This window comes from Marmota monax, unplaced genomic scaffold (genome assembly GCF_021218885.2).
Source record: "Marmota monax isolate L192 unplaced genomic scaffold, Marmota_monax_Labrador192_F-V1.1 WCK01_AAM20220418_F8-fsc00041, whole genome shotgun sequence".
In the NCBI taxonomy this organism is placed as follows: Eukaryota; Metazoa; Chordata; class Mammalia; order Rodentia; family Sciuridae; genus Marmota; species Marmota monax.
The window spans coordinates 13,033,915-13,055,126 of NW_026695238.1; the positions used below are offsets into that span (position 1 = coordinate 13,033,915).

At 45.2% G+C, this 21,212-nt stretch overlaps 1 protein-coding gene across 1 annotated transcript in view; it reads left to right on the forward strand.

The window, feature by feature from the left end:
• The window catches only part of Sp140 (SP140 nuclear body protein), a 74,896-nt gene that overhangs the window by 9,135 nt on the left and 44,549 nt on the right, over positions 1-21,212 (forward strand). Inside the window, 9 exon segments of the mRNA XM_058577569.1 lie at positions 2,838-3,015; positions 3,898-4,205; positions 12,522-12,532; positions 13,219-13,302; positions 14,409-14,489; positions 17,747-17,827; positions 18,654-18,734; positions 19,949-20,029; positions 21,119-21,199. Coding sequence (XP_058433552.1) covers positions 2,860-3,015; positions 3,898-4,205; positions 12,522-12,532; positions 13,219-13,302; positions 14,409-14,489; positions 17,747-17,827; positions 18,654-18,734; positions 19,949-20,029; positions 21,119-21,199 — 964 coding nt within the window. The 5' untranslated portion in view covers positions 2,838-2,859.

Below are 21,212 nucleotides of genomic sequence, written 5' to 3' on the forward strand. Positions count from 1 at the left end.
TTCTGCATTAGAGAAAACAACATGTTCATTTTTTCATTATTTTGTAAGCTTTGTAGTCTCATTTTGACTCTATTGGTTACTCTTGAGTTTTCTAGTTAATTCTCTCTATATCTCTAGTTGGTCTATAGTATCAAATGTGAAACAATATTATTTAAATTAATTTCACTGAATTTTTTACTAGTACTCACTCAATTAAATTTTTTTATATAACCTTAAGATTGAAATTCTTATAATTTTATTATTATATGCAGTACATAGCCTTTATTTCTAGAACAGTGCTTCTCAAATTCCTTTAGATTCTTTTTCTGTTTTTGCAATACTGGCTATGAACCTCAGCGTGCTCTATCTACTGCTTGCCCCAGTTTGTCAGTAAGAGTTGAGTAGATAATAGGAACAAATGACTCTCAGATCTCAGTGGGGTCTCACGGTGCCTCTGCTCCTGAGGACCCTCCTGCTAGACTCTGCTTCTGGCTAATGCATCACACCATCTCGAATGGCTGCCACCCTGGTAGAGGACCAGAGAGTGTCTAACCAGAGCCTGGCCTGAACTCTGCTGCCAGAGACATCATCCCTGGAGCAGGGCAGAGGGGTGAATCTTTCTTTTCCTGGGAGGAAAGTACATCGTGAAATGGGTGAGCCTCAGAAAAGGGCATGAATGGGATATTTTCTCACTGGTTTGCACAAACACATTTTCAGACATTTCAAAGAAAACAAGTTGGAGATTGCAGGTGGTCCTGGCACAGCTAAATATCAATTTTGTCTTCCTATATGAATAATGGATCAGGGTGTAACATTTTTTGTCATTTCCTTCTACATCTAGGTCTGTAGAATTTCATAACTGTTTTTGACATTTAAGGTTTCGAAATTACTTTTAATTTCTCCCTTTAGGGCATTCTCCCTTTGTTCAGGGAAACTCCCTCCCCAACCCATTTAAAGCCATTCTAGTTAACTTTTTAAAAAAATTCAACTATCATTTCAAATTTCCAGGCTCTCCGTCTTACTTTCTGGATATTTGTTTCTGCATGGCTTTGTGGGCACAAGGTCTTCTCTTGTCTGTGTGACAGTTCTGGTTTTTAGAATTCTGTTTTCTGCCACATCTCTGTTTCTGCTGGGGTAAGTTTGTCCTTTGCTCATCTTGGTTCTAGTCCTTCATGTGGGTTTCCACCAACACCAATGGTCTGTTGCTCATTCATACTTCAGGATGGGGGACCGAAAAGCTAACTCCAGCCGTCACCTCTCCAGGAGTCCACAGGACACCCTGACCCTTTTCTGACCAGAGAGAAGCATCTTCCACCCACATAGCAACTGGGGCTCTGCTGACACTTTTTCTCTTTCAGACTTTAATTTCTTGTCTAATTTCCCTCTTTGTCATTGTGATTTTAATTCTTTGACTGTCATGTTAGGGGACACTCTAGCAAAGAGGAGAAAAACAATTGTGTTCAATCAACCATCTTTAACCAGAAGTCTTCTTTTTTCGACAGAGAAATAGGATACTATTCTATCCTAGTGCACATTTGAAGTACCTTCTTATGGTGGAATTTAAAAAAAAAAAAGACCGTACAAGCCTTTATATCAATTAGAAATACAGGGAAGTCTGTTAAGAAATTGCATGTGGACTGGGGCTGTGTCTCAGTGGTAGAGCGCTTGCCTGGCATGTGTGAGGCACTGGGTTCGATCCTTAGCACCACATAAAAATAAATAAAATAAAGGTCCATCAACAACTAAAAGAAAAAAAGAAGAAAGAAAGAAATTTCATGTAAGGGGAACAAGTTACCAAGTGAGACTCAGAGTTACAGCCTTTCTGAGTTCAAAAATTACTTTTTTCTGGGCGTGGTCTTACTGTATGAAAACCAGCCGTCTTAGAGGTCTCCATTACATCACCTCCATAGGCAGGTGGGATACAGAATAATGTGTCTTCATTTTGAATATTTGTACAAGTCTCCAAATTGGACCAGAGAAGTATACTGATATTCTTGTGACTGTTCAAACTTCACCAGATAAGAATCTTTGAACCAGTTTGATGATGCAGAATCTTTCAGAAGTTAGAGATGGGAGAGGTGCAGGGTACAGTTCCTTTACATCTTTCTGATGTCTCTCTCTCTCTCTCTCTCTCTCTCTCTCTCTCTGTTGTTGATTAATAAGACTTGCCTTTCAGTGTTAGGTTCTGTGATACTTCATTTAAAAAAATTCCCTTGTCTGTAACTTTACACACACACACACTCACACACACACACACACACGCTGTATTAGAGTTCTATGCGCAACAGAAGCGATGTGTATATAGAGGAAGGGATTTATGGCAAGGAGCCGGCTCTCTCGATCATGAAGGTTGGCAAGTCCAGACTCTGTGGTGTGGGTAGCAGGCAGATGCAGTTTTGGTTTCTCTCACTTGGTCTTTTTGTTCTATTTAGGTCTTCGATTGGACAAGGCCCACCCACATCATGGAAGGCAAACAGTCTTACTCCTAGTTCACCAATTTAAATGCTCATCTTATTTAAAAACAGCCCCCGCCCACAAGTTGACATGAGAAATCAACCAGCACAGTATCACGTCAATACCAGAGAAGATCTTAACATTTATCAATTTGATGCTTTTCTAAAGAGCTCAGCTCAGTGTTGGTTAGAGCAGGGGGAGTCCTTTTGCCATGTGCAGGTCTTTCCCCAGATCCCCGTTTTCTTCCTTTGCACCCTGGATTGTTCCCTAAAATAAGTGCATTCGTGCTGGTCTTCCCGCATGACCCCTTATTCCACACATTGGCTCTCACCGACCTTCCTGCATGTCTGAAATCATCACCAGCCTCTTGGAAGCTCAGTATCTGTCGTATCTTTGTTTCGTAGGGTGGCCACAGAGCTCCCCAAGATGGAGTTCGAGAACAGAGAGGAGCAGGTTTTGCACGAACGCCTTTTCAGGCATTTCAAAGAAAACAAGGTGGAGATTGCGAGTGCAATAACCAAGCTGTTTCCTTTCCTCATGAGCCTCCAAGACCGCGCCTTCATCTCCGAGCGGATGTTTGACGTAAGTCAGGGGAATTTCCTCAGGACCGGAAACCAGCCCCACACTGCATGATGTCAGACTTCAGGGTGGCAATGGGGACCTGTGCCATCCTGTCAAGAGGCAGTGGGAGAAGCAGGCATCACAGAAAGTGTTGCTTTTTCTGCAGTAACTGTTAGTGGGGAGGTGATGGGAGAGGGCAGGCTGGGGAGCAGGAATGCTTCCTAGTGCAGAGCATCTTAGGTGCTTTATGCAAATACTAACGTAAACTAAAGGTAAATTAAGGGACCCCAGCACTGCTTCATTGCAGGCCCTCTTACTTTAAACCCTTGAGCATGAGATTTTTGCAACTCACAGGGCAAATTTAGAATAAATTTGGAAACAGACGCTTGCCGTTCTCTCTCCAAGTCATTTTCTGTTCTTTAGACATTTCTGGAGCTCTAGGTTAGGGTTAGCATTGGGTCTCCCCGGGGATACTGAGGACAAGCTGCCTCTTTGTCTTCAGAATTGTTCCTTGTCATTTGGCTAGGATCACAGTAGGAGAGGGTGATCCCTGGTTTCTAGGAGGCTTTCAGGCCAGTCCAGTCCTGGGGACAGAGCAGCGGTCATTGTCCAATCACCAGAACATCTTCTCATGGTCTATAGGACACCCCCCCACACAATCTGGCTCTTAGAGTCCCATACAACATTTGACTTTGGACACACTTTTATTCTTCAAAATGGCTTTCCTCTCAACCTCTCAGAGAGCCAGGTTCACAAAACCAAGAGACTATTTTTATGTAAGAAGTCTCCAAACATGCAAAATTCTTGCAATTCATGAGAGGAGGAACGGTCTAGGCACCCACCTAAGAGTCTTCTATAATCCACAAATCCATAGTGACATAATTCTCATTCAACGTTTTCCAGCATCTTCAAGAAGCTTGTAGAAACCTGTTCCCCGTGAACGCAGTGGTATATACCGTCCTCAGTGACCTGGAGAAGACCTTCAGCCTGTCGCTTCTGAATGAACTGTTCAGCAACACCAATCTGACGGCCTACCCAGACTTAGTGGAGATTTCCAGAAGCTTCCTAAATGGTAACAAAAGCTCTCAGTGGTGGTGTTTGGGGTTCAAGTCCAGTCACCCATCATTCACTCTTGCTGAGGAACCATGGCATGGACACAACGGTGAAGACACCAACCTGACCTGTGTCCTCATGGAGCTCACTCAGGCCCAGTAACCCTAGGACCTGACCTGGGGGCTGTGAAACAGAGGGTTTGAGTCTGCATTTGAATGAGGGAGGCATGAGCGATGCCCTTTCTTAGGAAGGAGGAAGCCCTCTCTGATGCTTATAGACACACAGTCCTATGCCACTTGCTTCTCCTGAGAGAGAAGTCACAAGGGACAGCTGGTGAAAGCTTCAGTGTGTGGCAGGGAGGGAACACTTTCAGAACCAGGAGACTGGATCATGGAGGGTGGGTTTGGAAGCCAATTTTGGAGGGCCTGATACACCCTGTGCTGAGGAATTTTAAATTTTGTTTTGTTTGGAAATTTAAAAAAGCAATAAAGGATTTTATTTTTAATTTAATTTTATTTTTTATTGTTGGTTGTTCAAAACATTACATAGTTCTTGATATATCATCTTTCACACTTTGCTTCAAGTGAGTTATGAACTCCCATTTTTAGCCCATATACAGATTGCAGAATCACATCAATTACACATCCATTGATTTACATATTGCCATACTAGTGTCTGTTGTGTTCTGCTGCCTTTCCTATCCTCTACTATCCCCCCTCCCCTCCCCTCCCCACCCTTCTTCTCTCTCTACCCCCCCTATTGACCTTCATTTCTCCCCCTTGTATTATTTTTCCCTTTCCCCTCATTCCCTCTTGTATGTTCTTTTGTATAACCCTGAGGGTCTCCTTCCATTTCCATGCAATTTCCCTTTTCTCTCCCTTTCCCTCCCACCTCTCATCTCTGTTTAATGTTAATCTTCTTCTCATGCTCTTCGTCCCTACTCTGTTCTTAGTTACTCTCCTTATATCAAATGAGACATTTGGCATTTGCTTTTTAGGGATTGGCTAGCTTCACTTAGCATAATCTGCTCTAGTGCCATCCATTTCCCTGCAAATTCTATGATTTTGTCATTTTTTAATGCAGAGTAATACTCCATTGTGTATAAATGCCACATTTTTTTAATCCATTCGTCTATTGAAGGGCATCTGGGTTGGTTCCAAAGTCTTGCTATTGTGAATTGAGCTGCTATGAACATCGATGTAGCAGTGTCCCTGTAGCATGCTCTTTTTAGGTCTTTAGGGAATAGACCAAGAAGGGGAATAGCTGGGTCAAATGGTGTCTCCATTCCCAGCTTTCCAAGAAAACTCCATACTGCTTTCCAAATTGGCTGCACCAATTTGCAGTCCCACCAGCAATGTACAAGTGTACCCTTTTCCCCACATCCTCGCCAGCACTTGTTGTTGTTTGACTTCATGATGGCTGCCAATCTTACTGGAGTGAGATGGTATCTTAGGGTGGTTTTGATTTGCATTTCTCTGACTGCTAGAGATGGTGAGCATTTTTTCATGTACTTGTTGATTGATTGTATGTCCTCCTCTGAGAAGTGTCTGTTCAGGTCCTTGGCCCATTTGTTGATTGGGTTGTTAGTTATCTTATTGTCTAATTTTTGGAGTTCTTTGTATACTCTGGATATTAGGGCTCTGTCTGAAGTGTGAGGAGTAAAGATTTGTTCCCAGGATGTAGGCTCTCTATTTACCTCTCTTATTGTTTCTTTAGCTGAGAAAAAACTTTTTAGTTTGAGTAAGTCCCATTTGTTGATTCTAGTTATTAACTTTTGTGCTATGGGTGTCCTATTGAGGAATTTGGAGCCCGACCCCACAGTATGTAGATCGTAGCCAACTTTTTCTTCTATCAGACGGCGTGTCTCTGATTTGATGTCAAGCTCCTTGATCCATTTTGAATTAACTTTTGTGCATGGCGAGAGAAAGGGATTCAGTTTCATTTTGTTGCATATGGATTTCCAGTTTTCCCAGCACCATTTGTTGAAGATGCTATCCTTCCTCCATTGCATGCTTTTAGCCCCTTTATCAAATATAAGATAGTTGTAGTTTTGTGGATTGGTTTCTGTATCCTCTATTCTGTACCATTGGTCCACCCGCCTGTTTTGGTACCAGTACCATGCTGTTTTTGTTACTATTGCTCTGTAGTATAGTTTGAAGTCTGGTATCGCTATACCGCCTGATTCACACTTCCTGCTTAGCATTGTTTTTGCTATTCTAGGTCTTTTATTTTTCCATATGAATTTCATGATTGCTTTCTCTATTTCTACAAGAAATGCCTTTGGGATTTTGATTGGCATTGCATTAAACCTATAGAGAACTTTTGGTAATATCGCCATTTTGATGATGTTAGTTCTGCCTATCCATGAACAGGGTATATTTTTCCATCTTCTAAGATCTTCTTCTATTTCTCTCTTTAGGGTTCTGTAGTTTTCATTGTATAAGTCTTTCACCTCTTTTGTTAGGTTGATTCCCAAGTATTTTATTTTTTTTGAAGATATTGTGAATGGAGTGGTTGTCCTCATTTCCATTTCAGAGGATTTGTCGCTGATATACAGGAATGCCTTTGATTTATGCGTGTTGATTTTATATCCTGCCACTTTGCTGAATTCATTTATTAGCTCTAATAGTTTCTTTGTAGAGCCTTTTGGGTCTGCTAGGTATAGAATCATATCATCTGCAAATAGTGATAATTTAAGTTCTTCTTTTCCTATTTTTATGCCTTTAATTTCTTTCGTCTGTCTAATTGCTCTGGCCAGTGTTTCGAGAACTATGTTGAACAGAAGTGGTGAGAGAGGGCATCCCTGTCTTGTTCCAGATTTTAGAGGGAATGCCTTCAATTTTTCTCCATTCAGAATGATGCTAGCCTGAGGCTTAGCATAGATTGCTTTTACAATATTGAGGTATGTTCCTGTTATCCCTAGTTTTTCTAGAGTTTTGAACATAAAGGGATGCTGTACTTTGTCGAATGCTTTTTCCGCATCTATCGAGATGATCATATGGTTCTTATTTTTAAGTCTATTGATGTGGTGAATAACATTTATTGATTTCCGTATATTGAACCAGCCTTGCATCCCAGGGATGAATCCTACTTGATCATGGTGCACAATTTTTTTGATATGTTTTTGTATCCGATTCGCCAGAATTTTATTGAGGATTTTTGCATCTAGGTTCATTAGAGATATTGGTCTGAAGTTTTCTTTCTTTGAAGTGTCTTTGTCTGGTTTAGGTATCAGGGTGATGTTGGCCTCGTAGAATGAATTTGGAAGTTCTCCCTCTTTTTCTATTTCCTGAAGTAGCTTGAAAAGTATTGGTATTAGTTCCTCTTTAAAGGTTTTGTAAAATTCTGCTGTATACCCATCCGGTCCTGGGCTTTTCTTAGTTGGTAGTCTTTTGATGGTTTCTTCTATTTCCTCAATTGATATTGGTCTGTTTAGGTTGTCTATATCCTCCTGACTCAATCTGGGCAGATCATATGACTTCAGAAATTTATCGATGCCTTCACTATCTTCTAATTTATTGGAGTATAAGGATTCAAAATAATTTTTGATTATCTTCTGTATTTCTGAAGTGTCTGTTGTGATATTGCCTTTTTCATCCCGTATGCTAGTAATTTGAGTTCTCTCTCCTCTTCGCTAGCATCGCTAAGGGTCTGTCGATTTTGTTTATTTTTTCAAAGAACCAACTTTTAGTTTTGTCAATTTTTTCAATTGTTTCTTTTGTTTCGATTTCATTAATTTCAGCTCTGATTTTAATTATTTCTTGCCTTCTACTTCTTTTGCTGTTGTTTTGCTCTTCTTTTTCTAGGATTTTGAGATGAAGCATGAGATCATTTATTTGTTGGTTTTTTCTTTTTTTAAGGAATGAACTCCAAGCAATGAATTTTCCTCTTAGAACTGCTTTCAATGTGTCCCACAGATTCCGATATGTTGTGTCTGTGTTTTCATTAATCTCTAAGAATTTTTTAATTTCCTCCTTGATGTCTTCTATAACCCATTGATCATTCAGTAACCTATTGTTCATTCTCCAAGTGATGTATGCTTTTTCCTTCCTTCTTTTATCGTTGATTTTCAGTTTCATTCCATTATGGTCAGATAGGATGCATGGTATTATCTCTACTCCTTTATATTGTCTAAGCGTTGCCCTGTGACATAATATATGATCTATTTTTGAGAAGGATCCATGTGCTGCTGAGAAAAAAGTGTAACTGCTTGATGTTGGGTGGTATATTCTATATATGTCAATTAAGTCTAGGTTATTAATTGTGTTATTGAGTTCTATAGTTTCCTTATTCAACTTTTGTTTGGAAGATCTGTCCAGTGGCGAGAGAGGTGTGTTGAAGTCTCCCATGATTATTGTATGGTGGTCTATTAGACTCTTGAACTTGAGAAGAGTTTGTTTGATGAACATAGCTGCGCCATTGTTTGGGGCATATATATTTATGATTGTTATGTCTTGTTGGTGTATGGTTCCCTTAAGCAGTATGTAGTGTCCCTCTTTATCTCTTTTGATTAACTTTGGCTTGAAATCTATTTTATTTGATATGAGTATGGACACTCCTGCTTTTTTCCGAAGTCCATATGAGTGATATGATTTTTCCCAACCTTTCACCTTCAGCCTATGTATGTCTTTTCCTATCAAATGCGTCTCCTGTAGGCAGCATATTGTTGGGTCTTGTTTTGAGATCCATTCTACTAGCCTGTGTCTCTTAATTGGTGAGTTTAAGCCATTAACATTTAGGGTTATTATTGAGATATGGGTTGTTGTTCCAGCCATATTTGTTTATTTATGTTACTAAACATGGTTTGTTTTCCTCTTTGATTATTCCCCCCCCTTTACTGTCCTACCTCCCACTGTTGGTTTTCATTGTTATTTTCCATTTCCTCTTCCTGTAATGTTTTGCTGAGGATGTTTTGAAGAGATGGTTTTCTAGCTGCATATTCTTTTAACTTTTGTTTGTCGTGGAAGGTTTTAATTTCATCTTCCATCCTGAAGCTTAATTTCGCTGGATACACAATTCTTGGTTGGAACCCATTTTCTTTCAGTGTTTGAAATATGTTATTCCAGGATCTTCTAGCTTTCAGAGTCTGTGTTGAAAGATCAGCTGTTATCCTGATTGGCTTGCCCCTAAATGTAATCTGCTTCCTTTCTCTTGTAGCTTTTAAAATTCTCTCCTTATTCTGTATGTTGGGCATCTTCATTATAATGTGTCTAGGTGTGGATCTCTTATAATTTTGCACATTCGGCGTCCTGTAGGCTTCTAGAATTTGGGATTCTGTCTCATTCTTCAAGTCTGGGAAGTTTTCTCGTATTATTTCATTAAATAAATTGCTCATTCCTTTGGTATGGAGTTCTATACCTTCCTGTATCCCAATGACTCTTAAGTTTGGTCTCTTAATGTTATCCCATATTTCTTGGATGTTCTGCTCATGGTTTCTTAACAGTCTTGCTGAGCTGTCTATGTTCTTTTCAAGTTGAAATACTTTGTCTTCATTGTCTGATGTTCTATCTTCTAAGTGTTCTACTCTGCTGGTAGTACTCTCAATTGAGTTTTTAAGTTGGTTTATTGCTTCCTGCATTTCTAGGATTTCTGTTTGTTTGTTTTTTATAACCTCTATCTCCCTGTATAGTTGATCCTTTGCTTCCTGGATTTGTTTGTGTAATTCCTTGTCGAAGTGATCTTTCATTGTCTGATTTTGCTGTCTAATTTCTTCCTTGATACTCCAGATCATCTGAAGCATATATATCCTGAATTCTTTATCTGACATTCCATCTGCTGCAGCTGTTACCTCTTCTAAAGTTGAGCTGACCTGCATTGCTTGTAGTCCTTTCTTTCCTTGTCTTTTCATACTGCTTGCGTTTCTTTCTTCTTGGTGAAACTGTTGTGTTTTTGAAATTTCCCCCCCCCCCTCTATATTTATGTTGCTCTTGTATAGTTGAAAATTCTCCCTTGCAGGTGCGGGCAGGGGCTCTGCTCTGCCCCTCCTCCAATTGGTGTGAGGTGTCTACCACGCCCGCGGACCCCTGGGCCTGATCCGCTGTTCTGTCGCAGGTCTGCCTACCTTGCAGGTGGGGGCGAAGGCTCTGCCCTGCCCCTCCTACCACGCCCGGGGACCGCTAGGCCTGATCTGCAGGTTGGTCGCAGGTCTGCCCACCTTGTGGGCAAGGGTGTCAGTTCCGCTCCGCCCCCACTCCAATTGGGGTCACTTGACCACCACACAGGCGAGCCGCTGGGCCTGATCTGGGCGCGGGCTAAGGCTCTGCTCTGCCCCTACTCCAGTTGGGGTGAAGTGTGTACCACGCTGGCAGGCCGCTGGGCCTGATCCACAGGTCTGTCGCGGGTCTGCTTACCTTGCCAGCGCGGGCGGTGGCTCTGCCCTGCCCCTCTTACCACGCCTGCAGACCGCTGGGCCTGATCTGCAGGTTGGTCGCAGGTCTTCCTACCTTGCGGGCGTGGGCGGCGGCCCCGCTCCTCCCCTCTGGCTCGACGACAAAGCGAGAGAGACTCGGGTATCTGTGACTCACCCTCCCTACCAGGGGACCAACTGTTTCCGTCGCCGCTGGCACCGATGAAGTTTTCTCCTCGGCTGCTCTCCGATGACATCAGATCTCTGCCATGCTGGCATCCCCTGTTCTATGGCTGAATCCCATTTTCTTCTCTTCCAATAGGCGGAGCTGTGCCCTCTGAGCTGAGCTTCTGCCCTCTATGTGCTGACAGAAATCCCTGTACGGTGGCTCCTGGGAGTCTCTCAATCCTGTTAGTCCAGAGCCCTTTCACTTATCCGGCCCCTCCCCCTGTTCCTCCTCCCAGCCAGCCAGCCAGGTCCTGTTCACCAGAGGCGGTTCCCCAAGGATCTGATTACACTTGCAGCCCCACCGCGTGTCCTATATCCCGAACGATGAACACCCTCTCTGTCATTCAATTAAGCCCCAGTGCTGTGGTGGGGTGATCTGGGAACCAACAGTTAAATTTTTCAGGACCCCTTTGGTGGGCACGCCCCCAGAAACTGGCGGCTAAGATCTTGGGTGTCGCCGCTGGTGTTAAGGGGAGGTGGGGATCTGGAGTCCCCTCTGCTTCCCTACAGACACGCCCCCAGTGGTTTCCTGGCTGCTTGTATCTGGAGGGGGTGGGAGTCACACACCTGCTAATGTGGATTCCGCTGGGAAGGAATTCTGTCGGCGGAACTCTGGTGATGTCACCACTCTGCTATGGCAGGCCCCAGGCTCCTTGCCGGAGTGTCCGAAGGGAGGGGTGGGACTGGTCTGTCTCTGGTTGGTTTCAGCTCCCGGTTTGCTATTTCATGAAGGCTTGGCGAGAGACCTCTTCCTAGAGTCCCTGCACCGCTCCTGCTGCGCTGCGCTGCGCCTCGGAGGCTATCCGCCCTGACGCGGGCCGCGTGCAGGCAGCCGACAGTCGCCGAGTCGCGCGGGCAGCGGCTGGCGGGTCTGGACCTCTGCGCTGCATGGCGGAGATTCACTCATCTAGCGCAGACTGTCACCTCCAAAAATCCTTCCAATTCCCGGCCGGTCTCTCTTTAGTGGAATTTTGCTAGGAGTTTCTCAGCAGGTCATATCTAAGCGTATCCATGCGTCTCTCTGACCCCTTTGTTGAGGAGGTACTGAAAGCGCTGCCTCCCCTCTCGCCGCCATGTTGGATCCTCCTTTTAAAAATTTCCAATAAAGGATTTTTAAGTAGGAAAAAAATTAGAAGTCAGTATGAAGAGTGGAATGTGTTGGTTTGTGGAAACTATACCTTGATTTAAAATAAGAGCTACCTCATTTCCATACAATGATATATCCAAGTCTAAGAAAGGGATAAAGGATATTGAATATCTAGGTACTAATTTTAAGTCGATATTCTATTTGTACCCAGGATCCTTCCAGTTCAAAGTTGCAGAGAGAACTGTGCATATCTCTGTGGGCTCTGATCTTCTCTGTGTTCGCTTTCCTGTCACTGTGACAAAATACCTGAGATAAACAACTTAAATAGAAAAAAAGATTATTATTATTATTTGGCTCAAGTTTTTAGTCCATGGTTGCTTAGCACTGTGCCTTTGGCCTTTGGTAGGGCAGAACATTATGGTGGGGAGTTTATTAGCGAGCAAAGAGCTGCTTACCACAGGGTGGCTGGGAAGGAGAAAGAGAGATAGAGATAGAGAAAGAGAGAGAGAGAGAGAGAAGGGCCATGGCCACGCCCCCACTGACCTAACTTCCTTCCACTAGGCCCCACCTCCTAAAGGTTCTACCACCTTCCAGTAGCACCACAGCTGGTGATCAAGTCTTCCACACACAGCAGCCTTGGGGGACACTTAAGATTCAAACCATCACACTCTCCATGTGGGAAGGAGAAAGAGAGAGAGAGAGAGAGAGAGAGAGAGAGAGAGAGAGAGAGAGAAGGGCCATGGCCACGCCCCCACTGACCTAACTTCCTTCCACTAGGCCCCACCTCCTAAAGGTTCTACCACCTTCCAATAGCACCACAGCTGGTGATCAAGTCTTCCACACACAGCAGCCTTGGGGGACACTTAAGATTCAAACCATCACATTCTCCATGGACTACAGGGAGCCCCCTCCCTGGCCCCTGTGCCCAGGTCTCTCGGGTTACAGGTCAGGGTTGTCAAGCTCCGCATCCCTGATGACTCACTGTGACGGAGGCTGTGTAGGCTGGTGAGGGCTGGGGTGGTTGGGATCCCTGAGCAGAGGTTGCAGGGAGATCCAGGGCTCTGCAGGTGTCCAGGGAGTGGGTCAGGGCCTGGCACAGAGAGCCTCTCATTCAAAAGAGGATTCAGTCCCAAGATGGGGAAAGCAGAGACAATAGGGTGGAGCCTGCCATGTGGGATGCCAGAGCTCGGAAAGAAGAGGACCCAGAGGAAAAGCCGAGACACAGTAGGATAAAGAGGACCAGGGAGCAGGGCGGGGCAAGGACCCAGGGTGGGGTTCCTCATGGTGTGGAAGCCATCGCATGTGGCAGGAAATGAGGAGGAGGAAGGCCCAGGGACGAGAGCAAGGGAAACGGGGAGAGGGAGGCTTTGGGGGACCTTGGGTGGGGTCCTTGGAATCGCTGTCCCTTTCCCAAAAGCTCACCTGTGCACTGAACGCCAGAATCTGCACAAAGGCCCGGGCTCTTCCCTCCTCACTGGGTCTGGTTAGTTATTTCCATGTTTTTCTTCAGTTTTCCGTGAGTGCCAGGCTCTCTGGAGTTGGAGTGGAGGCGAGGCTGAAACCACAGACAGACAGCATCCAGGTGCCGGGGCAGGTAATTATGATATGATTTAAATCACCGACTAACTCACCGATGTGTTTGTCTATCTGTATGAAAGGGACATCTCCATCCTCCCCCCCACCTCTCCCTCACACAAACCCACACCTGTGTTCACCTGTGGCTTTGTTCCCAGGTGTGTGGGAGGCAAGCTGGGGAAGGGGCTTCTGAGTGGAGAACCCAAGGACAGAGAGTAATAGAAATGTAGACTAAGGGCACCAAATGGAGTTTCCCCAGTAGCCCCCCCTTTTTGTAAAAATATATTTTTTAGTTGTAAACGTATCTTTCATTTTATTTATTTGTTTGTTTATATGTGGTGCTGATTGAACCCAGGGCCTCACGCATGCCAGGCAAGTGCTTTACCACTGAGCCACAACCCCAGCCCCCCCCCCAGTAGCCCCTTTTTAATCTAAACAAATAGAGAATATAAATGCAGTCAGGTGTCATTAATGATGGGATATATTGTGAGAAATGTGATTTTAGGTGATTTCTTTCTTGTATGATCATCAGAAAGTGTACTTACAGCAGAGGACAGCTGCAGTGTCACTAGGCAGCATCACATTATGGAATCATTATCACACATGAGGTCCGTCCTTGACTGAAATGTCAGGATGTGTTGAGTGATGACTAGCAGGAGGCAGATGGAGAAGAAAGGAATCATTTTAAACTTACTTGGTAGGGAGTGTTAGGAATAATGACATACAGAATATAGGGGGACAAGATGGAAGGGAGCTCAAAGAATAAATAGGGAGATAATTGTGCCAAGAGGTAAGACTATCACGGAGGAAGAGAGAGAGAAATGCAGAAAGATGGTACAAGTCAGAAAGAGGAAGTTGAGTCAAAGAGATCACAAATAGCTTCATGGTACAGATGCAGTGGTGTGTGAAAACAGGGTTAGAATCAGAAAAAGGAGAGGTAGAGAGGAGGAGAAGGGGCCAGGGGGCCTAGAAAGTGCTAAAGGAAGTGAAATAGACTGGGTTAGTGCCACACACCTTCCTCCCCAGCAGCACTGCACTGTGAACATCAGAGGCTAGCATGACCACATCCAGGCAGGTGTCCAGGTCACCATCAACTACCAGTCACGTTCCTGTTTCTCTCTTCAGTGCCCCAGAAATCTTCTCTACAAATGGATGAAGGAAGAGAATCAGAAGACATGCCCAGGTTATTACCTTATGATAGAGAAGGTAATAAGAATTTAAATTACCTGTTAACTAAAGTTTTATTTTTCTGTCAACATACATATCTATTCTTTCATTTTCTTTTCTATGCTTCCATCCACCTATCCATTCATCCATCTGCCCATCCATCCATCCATCCATCCACCAATCCATCCATCATTCACCCATCCATCCACCAATCCATCCATCCACTAATCCATCCATCCATTCATCCATCCATCCACCAATCCATCCATCCACTAATCCATCCATCCATCCATCCATCCATCCACCAATCCATCCATCCATTCATCCATCCATCCATCAATCCATCCATCCATCTATCCATCCATTCATCCATTCACCATCCATCCATCTATCAATTCATCCATTCACTATCCTTACACCCCCTGTGTACAGACAGACAAACCAGGCCCAGATTTTGGCTGCTTTTGTAAGAAGATACAAACACATAAGAAGGAGGAGTTCAGACTTGGTGAGATTTTCTTGTGTATAGAACATAAAGAAAGGGAGAATGGAAAATGCAGATAGAACCATTAAAAAAATTCCCAAGTGATTGCCAATTTTACCTAAGCAGTCATGCAACTCATCTGTCACCATGTTGGAGTGCATGTTGTCAAGGAAGGAGATAATTTCCACTCTACTTTCTGTGGTTGTGCCGGGAACTTAGACATAATGAGTATAACTGCAATATAAAAAATTCTTGTGAAAGACTTTTGAAATGGACCTGGTAAGGGGAAGGGTCCCTGCTCCAGTGTCAATGGCAAAGATGAGGCCTTTGATGACATGGGAGAAAGATAAGACAGAAAGACTGAATTTGAATGTTTATATTTAAGTTTCATTTCCCCAGGAGATAAGCTCACTCATCCAACAAGGTGCAGCGTTTCCAAGGTGGAGAAAGTCATATTAAGGGAGAACCAGAGGGGGAGACTGCTAAGACAGGGCCTGAGGGGGAGGGCACCCTGCTGTATATGGTAATGGAGAATGAATGAATGAAAAGTCAGCAGAAAGGAAAAATTGTCTGCACACCAGAAAAGACAGTTTGAGACATCTGGGGCTTGAAAGTCACTGGACAGAACCAACTTCTGGCACGAGGATGATCACTTTAGCAGAGTTTTCAGCTATTAATGTGACACAATACATTCAGAGGCAATTGGCCTTCCCCAGGCATTCTTATCTACTCCCACCTATAAACGAATGATCCCAAGACACATCTCCAGGCTTGTCTTCTAGCCTCCTTCATTTGTGAGCCTGAATTCATTCATGCAGATAATCTTAGAGTCGTCTACATTTAGATGCTTTTCAGGAGCCTCAGTATGAGACATAACTAAAATCGCACCTGCAACCCTTCCTGACACCGGACCTGCCTCGTGTCTGGGAGTTCACTGTTAGAACTGGTCCCTCTCCCTCAACTTAGACCATCCAGATTGGTTGATTCTACCTTTCACATACCTCCCACCAGTCATTGCTTTCCATCACCAACACAGAAACCTTAGTCAACATTTCCCCCTTCTCTCTGAGATTATAGAAACGACTTCCAGGCTCAGATTTCCCCTCCCGTCTTGCCCCATCACATGCATTTTGTGGAACCCAATGAGAGGACTCTAAGAAAAATGTGAGTTGGCATAACTTTGCTTTCCTGCTTGAGGTCAATGACTTCTTGCTGTCATAAAGTCTAAATCCATTTTCCTCCCCAAATCTCCAGCTTCATGTCTGCCTCTCCTGCTCTTACTTCAGGGTAATGGAACTTCTTGAGTGATTTTAATTTTCCGATTCCCTCTTCCCCTCTGAGCCACTGCACATGCTTAGCCTTGCACCTGGACGCGTCTTCTTGGCCCCTCCCACTTTCCATCCTGCTCCCAAATCTGGTGAAAGCCTGTGAGGTGGCATGACGATCTCCGAGATGTCTTTTCTCATCCCTGGTTCTAGAGAGCAATAGGATGAGAGATGGGGAAAGAGCACAAAGCCCAGCATCAGGGAAGAAAGGAACTGGGAATGAACACGGGAAAGAAACGAAGCCAGAGAAGAGCGGTCCCAGTGGACCTCATCAGCCAGGCCAGAGGAGGAAGGAGAAGAGGCAGAGACAAATGGAAGGGGTGAAAACGAGAATGAGAAAAAGGGGTGGAGAGAAGCTGGGTGGGATTTCTGACCATCCCCATCAGAGAGCTGAATCATGCAAGACCCCCCTTTCCCCTCACAAAAGCTTCAGACGTAGGCATGCACACCATTGAAGCCTCTCTCCTACAGATGGAAAAATAAGGCCCAGACATGTATGCAGGTTATTTTTGTAAGGGTGGGGTAGAAGAAGAAGAGCAGGCACAGCATCCTGGGATGTTACTGGGTGTCAGGGGCCGGTCATGCAGTCAGAATAGAAAGAGGAAGCTCCGGTTCCAGAATGGACCAGGCCCTGTGTAAGACTGTACAGTTAAATAAGTTGCCGTTAAATAGGAACAAGAAGCTCTGGTGTGACAGTGCCCGGTGTGGTGACCGTCATTACAATGTACAGTGCAGTTCAAAAAGCTAGAAGAAAGTTGTTTGAAAGGTTTCACCATAAAGAAATGATAAAGGTCTGGGGGAGATATGTTTAACTTGGTTGAAACATGATGCAGTGTATACCTGCCTTGAACACTGCCTGCTACCCCATTGCAAGTAAAAATTTTATGTATGTATGTATCAATCAGAATAAATAAATAGGGGTGGGGTTGTGGCTCAGCGGTAGAGCACTTTCCTAGCACGTGGGAGTCACTGGGTTCGATTCTCAGCACCACATAAAAATAAGTAAATAAAAATGAAGGTTCATCCACAACTTAAAAATATACATATTTTAAAAAAAGACTTTGAAGAAAAAGTGAAATAATGTTGGTGGGAGGGGGAGAAAATTCTAAGTGCAGAGAGCATAGGACTGGAGCCACCCACTAGGAGAGCTGAGGTCCAGCACCAGACAGCTGACCAGACAACAAACAGGAAAGGGATACAGTGTCCCCAAAAGAAAATATAAAGAAACAAGAGATGGGAGGAGCCGGGGGAAGAGCAGTCCCACAGTTAAAGAGAACCACAGCTGGGAAGGAGAGAGGCTGAGTGGGTAGAACCACGCAGCCAGAGGGAGAGGGGAGGAGAGTCGTTGAGACGGGAAAGAGGTGGAGGCCGACGGAGGCCCTTAGCCTGTGGGACAGACACGTGGTGCCCCTCACAGGTGGTCCCAGCACACTGGGGTGTTTTCAGACCACGTCCCCCCAGGTTCATCATTTCCTTGTTCTTTACAGAGCCCTGGGATCCCCAAACTCCCCAGGAGACTCTCAGAGGAGGAGGAGGAGAACCACAGGAGGCTTTTCCTCCGCAAGCAGGTGAGAAACAGGGCCCTGAGGACATGGGTTCCCAGGGACCTCAATAGATCTCTCCTTTCTAATCAGTGTGGAAAACATCTCCGCCCCCCTTCCTGCCTGTCTCTCTTCATTTTTGCAAAGGTGAGGTGGAATTTTATCCATCTTCTTTTGTTTCAAAACTTCGAGAGATAAGGGATAAAGGCCTGGGACGTCCCAAGGGGAGACGGTGCCCCTGTGCTGAGAACTTAGGGCAATGAGAGTGTCAAAGTAAAGCTGAGCACCAAGGAACAAGTGCCAGGGTGATAGAATGAAGTGCACCCCAAACCCCAATATCAGCAGGTCTTGACGGGTGAGGTGGGGACATGGCTTCAGCTCCTTCTGGAAACACACGGCACATGGACCTGTGTTTTGGCAGTGGTAGAAGTCTTGCAATTTAAGAAACTCGTGTTGGGGAGCATTTAATGAGGGCAGGGTCCCTGGTGTTTTGGATCTCGTGAAAACGAAAGGGCTTTTGTCAAGTTGGGAGAAGAGAGGGTCAAGAATGAGGCAAATATAGAAAATCATAGAGATAATCCCGGCATCCAGGAGGTCACAGTAACAGAAACAGAGGTAGAAAAGGAGAAAGTGGGAGACCAAGAGGGAGGCCCACCCAGGAGAGGATGGAGCTTCCCACAACTTTGCTGAGCTTTTCTCCAAAATTCCTCTGAAGCACAGACCAGGAGGATCTCATGGGGGTTCCTCCCACCCAGGAGATGCTAGAGCTTCCGAAACTCTTGCTGAGTCTTTCTCCATAATTCCCCTTTGGGGGTACCTTGACACCTCTGAAGGACATCATTTCTTTCTGCAGAGGGAGGCAACGCCTGTGTGGATATGCATGGGGAAGAAGAACCACAGGAAGCCCCCTGCTCCTCCCCAGGACATGCACCAGGTAAGGAGGAAGCTGATCCAGCCCTGGGTTGCAGGGTGGGGATGGCCAACACAGGCGTTTGCTGTTGGCTTCACGCTGAGCACTCTCCAGTTAGTCCTCAGATGGAAGTCTTTGCATTCACCCAGGACTTTATGTTTTTAAGAAATAAGATCTAGAGGCCCAAATTAGGGAAAATTTTTTAGAGAGATGAATGAAAGCAAATCATAACCACGTGGCAAGGAAGCATTGAGCAAACCGTGGAGAGCAGGTCAATCAAAACACACATTTTGGGGGCTGGGGTTGTGGCTCAGTGGTAGAGCACTCGCCTAGCATGACCAAGGCACTGGGTTCCATCCTCAGCACCATGTTAATGTAAAAGAAAGATATTGTGTCCACCTAAAACTTAAAAATAAATGAAGATTTTAAAAAGTACACATTTTGAAGAGTAAAAACTGCATCCAAGGGAGGGAAGAAAGAAGTGGCAGGCTGAGCACTGAAGTAAGAGTCACAGTGACTTGCGGAAGAAGGTCCTCTCCAGAGGGAGGTCTAAGAAGAAGGCCTTCACAGGAGGAGTGGCCTAGGGACACAATGAGAGTAATGGTCCTCTCTCCAGCAACGTCACCTGCTCTCCGATGACAGAAGATTCCCAGGTGCACGTCTGTGGGGCAGGCCTGTCTTGCCAGCTCATCCTTCCAGAGTTCTCCACTGGATGTCTTTCAGGAACTGAACCCTTCCCATTGGAACCAACACCTTGTTTCTGACACTAGAATTCCTGCTTCTCCAGGCCTGATTCTCTTGGTAAAGGACGAGTGCCCTGTTTCCTCTTGCACTCCTCCATCTTGCCCATCCAAGTGAGATGGGAAAGACAGGAAAAACCAGGGAGCAAACACAGACAGGGACAAAGGAGGAGACAGTAGCACATCCACAGTCAGGCCTCTGGAGACCTGGGGGTCAGAGACAAGAGCAGAGACAGCAATGTGCTGTGGAATGGGGGAGAGAAGGATTTGCTCGGGAGAGGAAATGAATGGGAAGCTGGTTCTCGGCCTTGATGAGGATGCCTGGGGTGTGTCCACATACGGGCCAGGTGATCCTGAAGCACTCACTGGGAGGTTTTCAGATGGGGATTCGTCCCACCCAGGAGACGCTGGAGCTCCGAAACCTTTGCTGAGTTTTTCTCCACAATTCCCCTTTTGGGTACCTTGGCACGTCTGAAGGATGTCATTTCTTTTCTGCAGAGGGAAGCAATGCCTGTGTGGATATATGTGGGGAAGAGGAACCACAGGAAGCCCCCTGCTCCTCCCCAGGACATGCACCAGGTAAGGAGGAAGCTGATCCAGCCCTGGCGTTTGCTGTTGGCTTCACACTGAGCACTCTCCAGCTAGTCCTCAGATGCAAGTCTTTGCATTTATCCTGGAGTTTTTTGGGAAGCACAAGGAAAAATTCTTGTGAATTCTGTTTGGAACAATATGGCCTTCATTGTTCGAATATGCGTTTTCCCTGCTCATGTTGAAGTAATAAGTTCCAAGGAATGACTCTCTTTCTCTTTTATTGTTACATTATAGTTGTGTATGTTGATGGGGTTTGCTCTTCCATATTCGTACATGCACACGATTTAACAACCTAATTTGGCCAGTATCACTCCCCAGCTTCCCCTCCCCCAGCCCACCGTGGTTCCTGTCTTTAACTGATCTCCCTTTGATTTTTTGGAATTCGAGTCCCATTTTTATTTTCCTTTTTCCTCTCCAGCTTCTTCATATGAGGGAAAGCATATGACCCTTAACGAGTTAGACCTTTCCCCTTCACTCTTCCCGCCTATTTATGCTAAAAATTCAATATATGATTCTGATCTCTGCACGTCCAACATTTTCTCTGAACTCTCTGGCTCCACCTGAGCATACTAAGATATGTTTCAGGGTCCCTCTGCGTGGTCTGTTGTGACCTTGTATCTCTTCAGTTTCCTGGGAACTGGATACTACCCAGATGGCCCCCACAGACAATCTAGAGGAGGTGGTCAGCCAGCCACTGTGGATTGGAGAAGGCATTTGTGCTGTCTGCTCCCAAGCAACTGCGGAATCTTTGTTTCTCCCCGTCTTCTCCCATTCCGCCCTGCTGCTTGTAGTTACCAGGCAGAGGAGCCAAAGTAAGGGGTCAGAAATAAGAGAGAATGTGCTGTTCAGGGAGGGAGCAAGGTGGGAAGACTGTCCCCTGCCTCTGGTAAGAGTGACAGGAGCTGCCTTAGCCCCCACGTCGGGAGGATTCAAAGGCAGGGGGGTCTGAAGCCAGGGACATCCCCCAGGAGTCACTTGCACTGCCTGGGGCTTCCTGGCCTTCCCGTGTGGGCTTTCCTGTCATGGAATCCTGGGGTTGAACATGGAGTCCTCGAAGGGTTTCATTCTCTTCTGCAGAAGGTAACAGTTGCTGTTTCCAAATGTCTGATGAAGAAGAGGCCCAGGAAGGCTTGGGCTCACCCCCAGCGGGTGAGCCAGGTAAGGCAGGGGA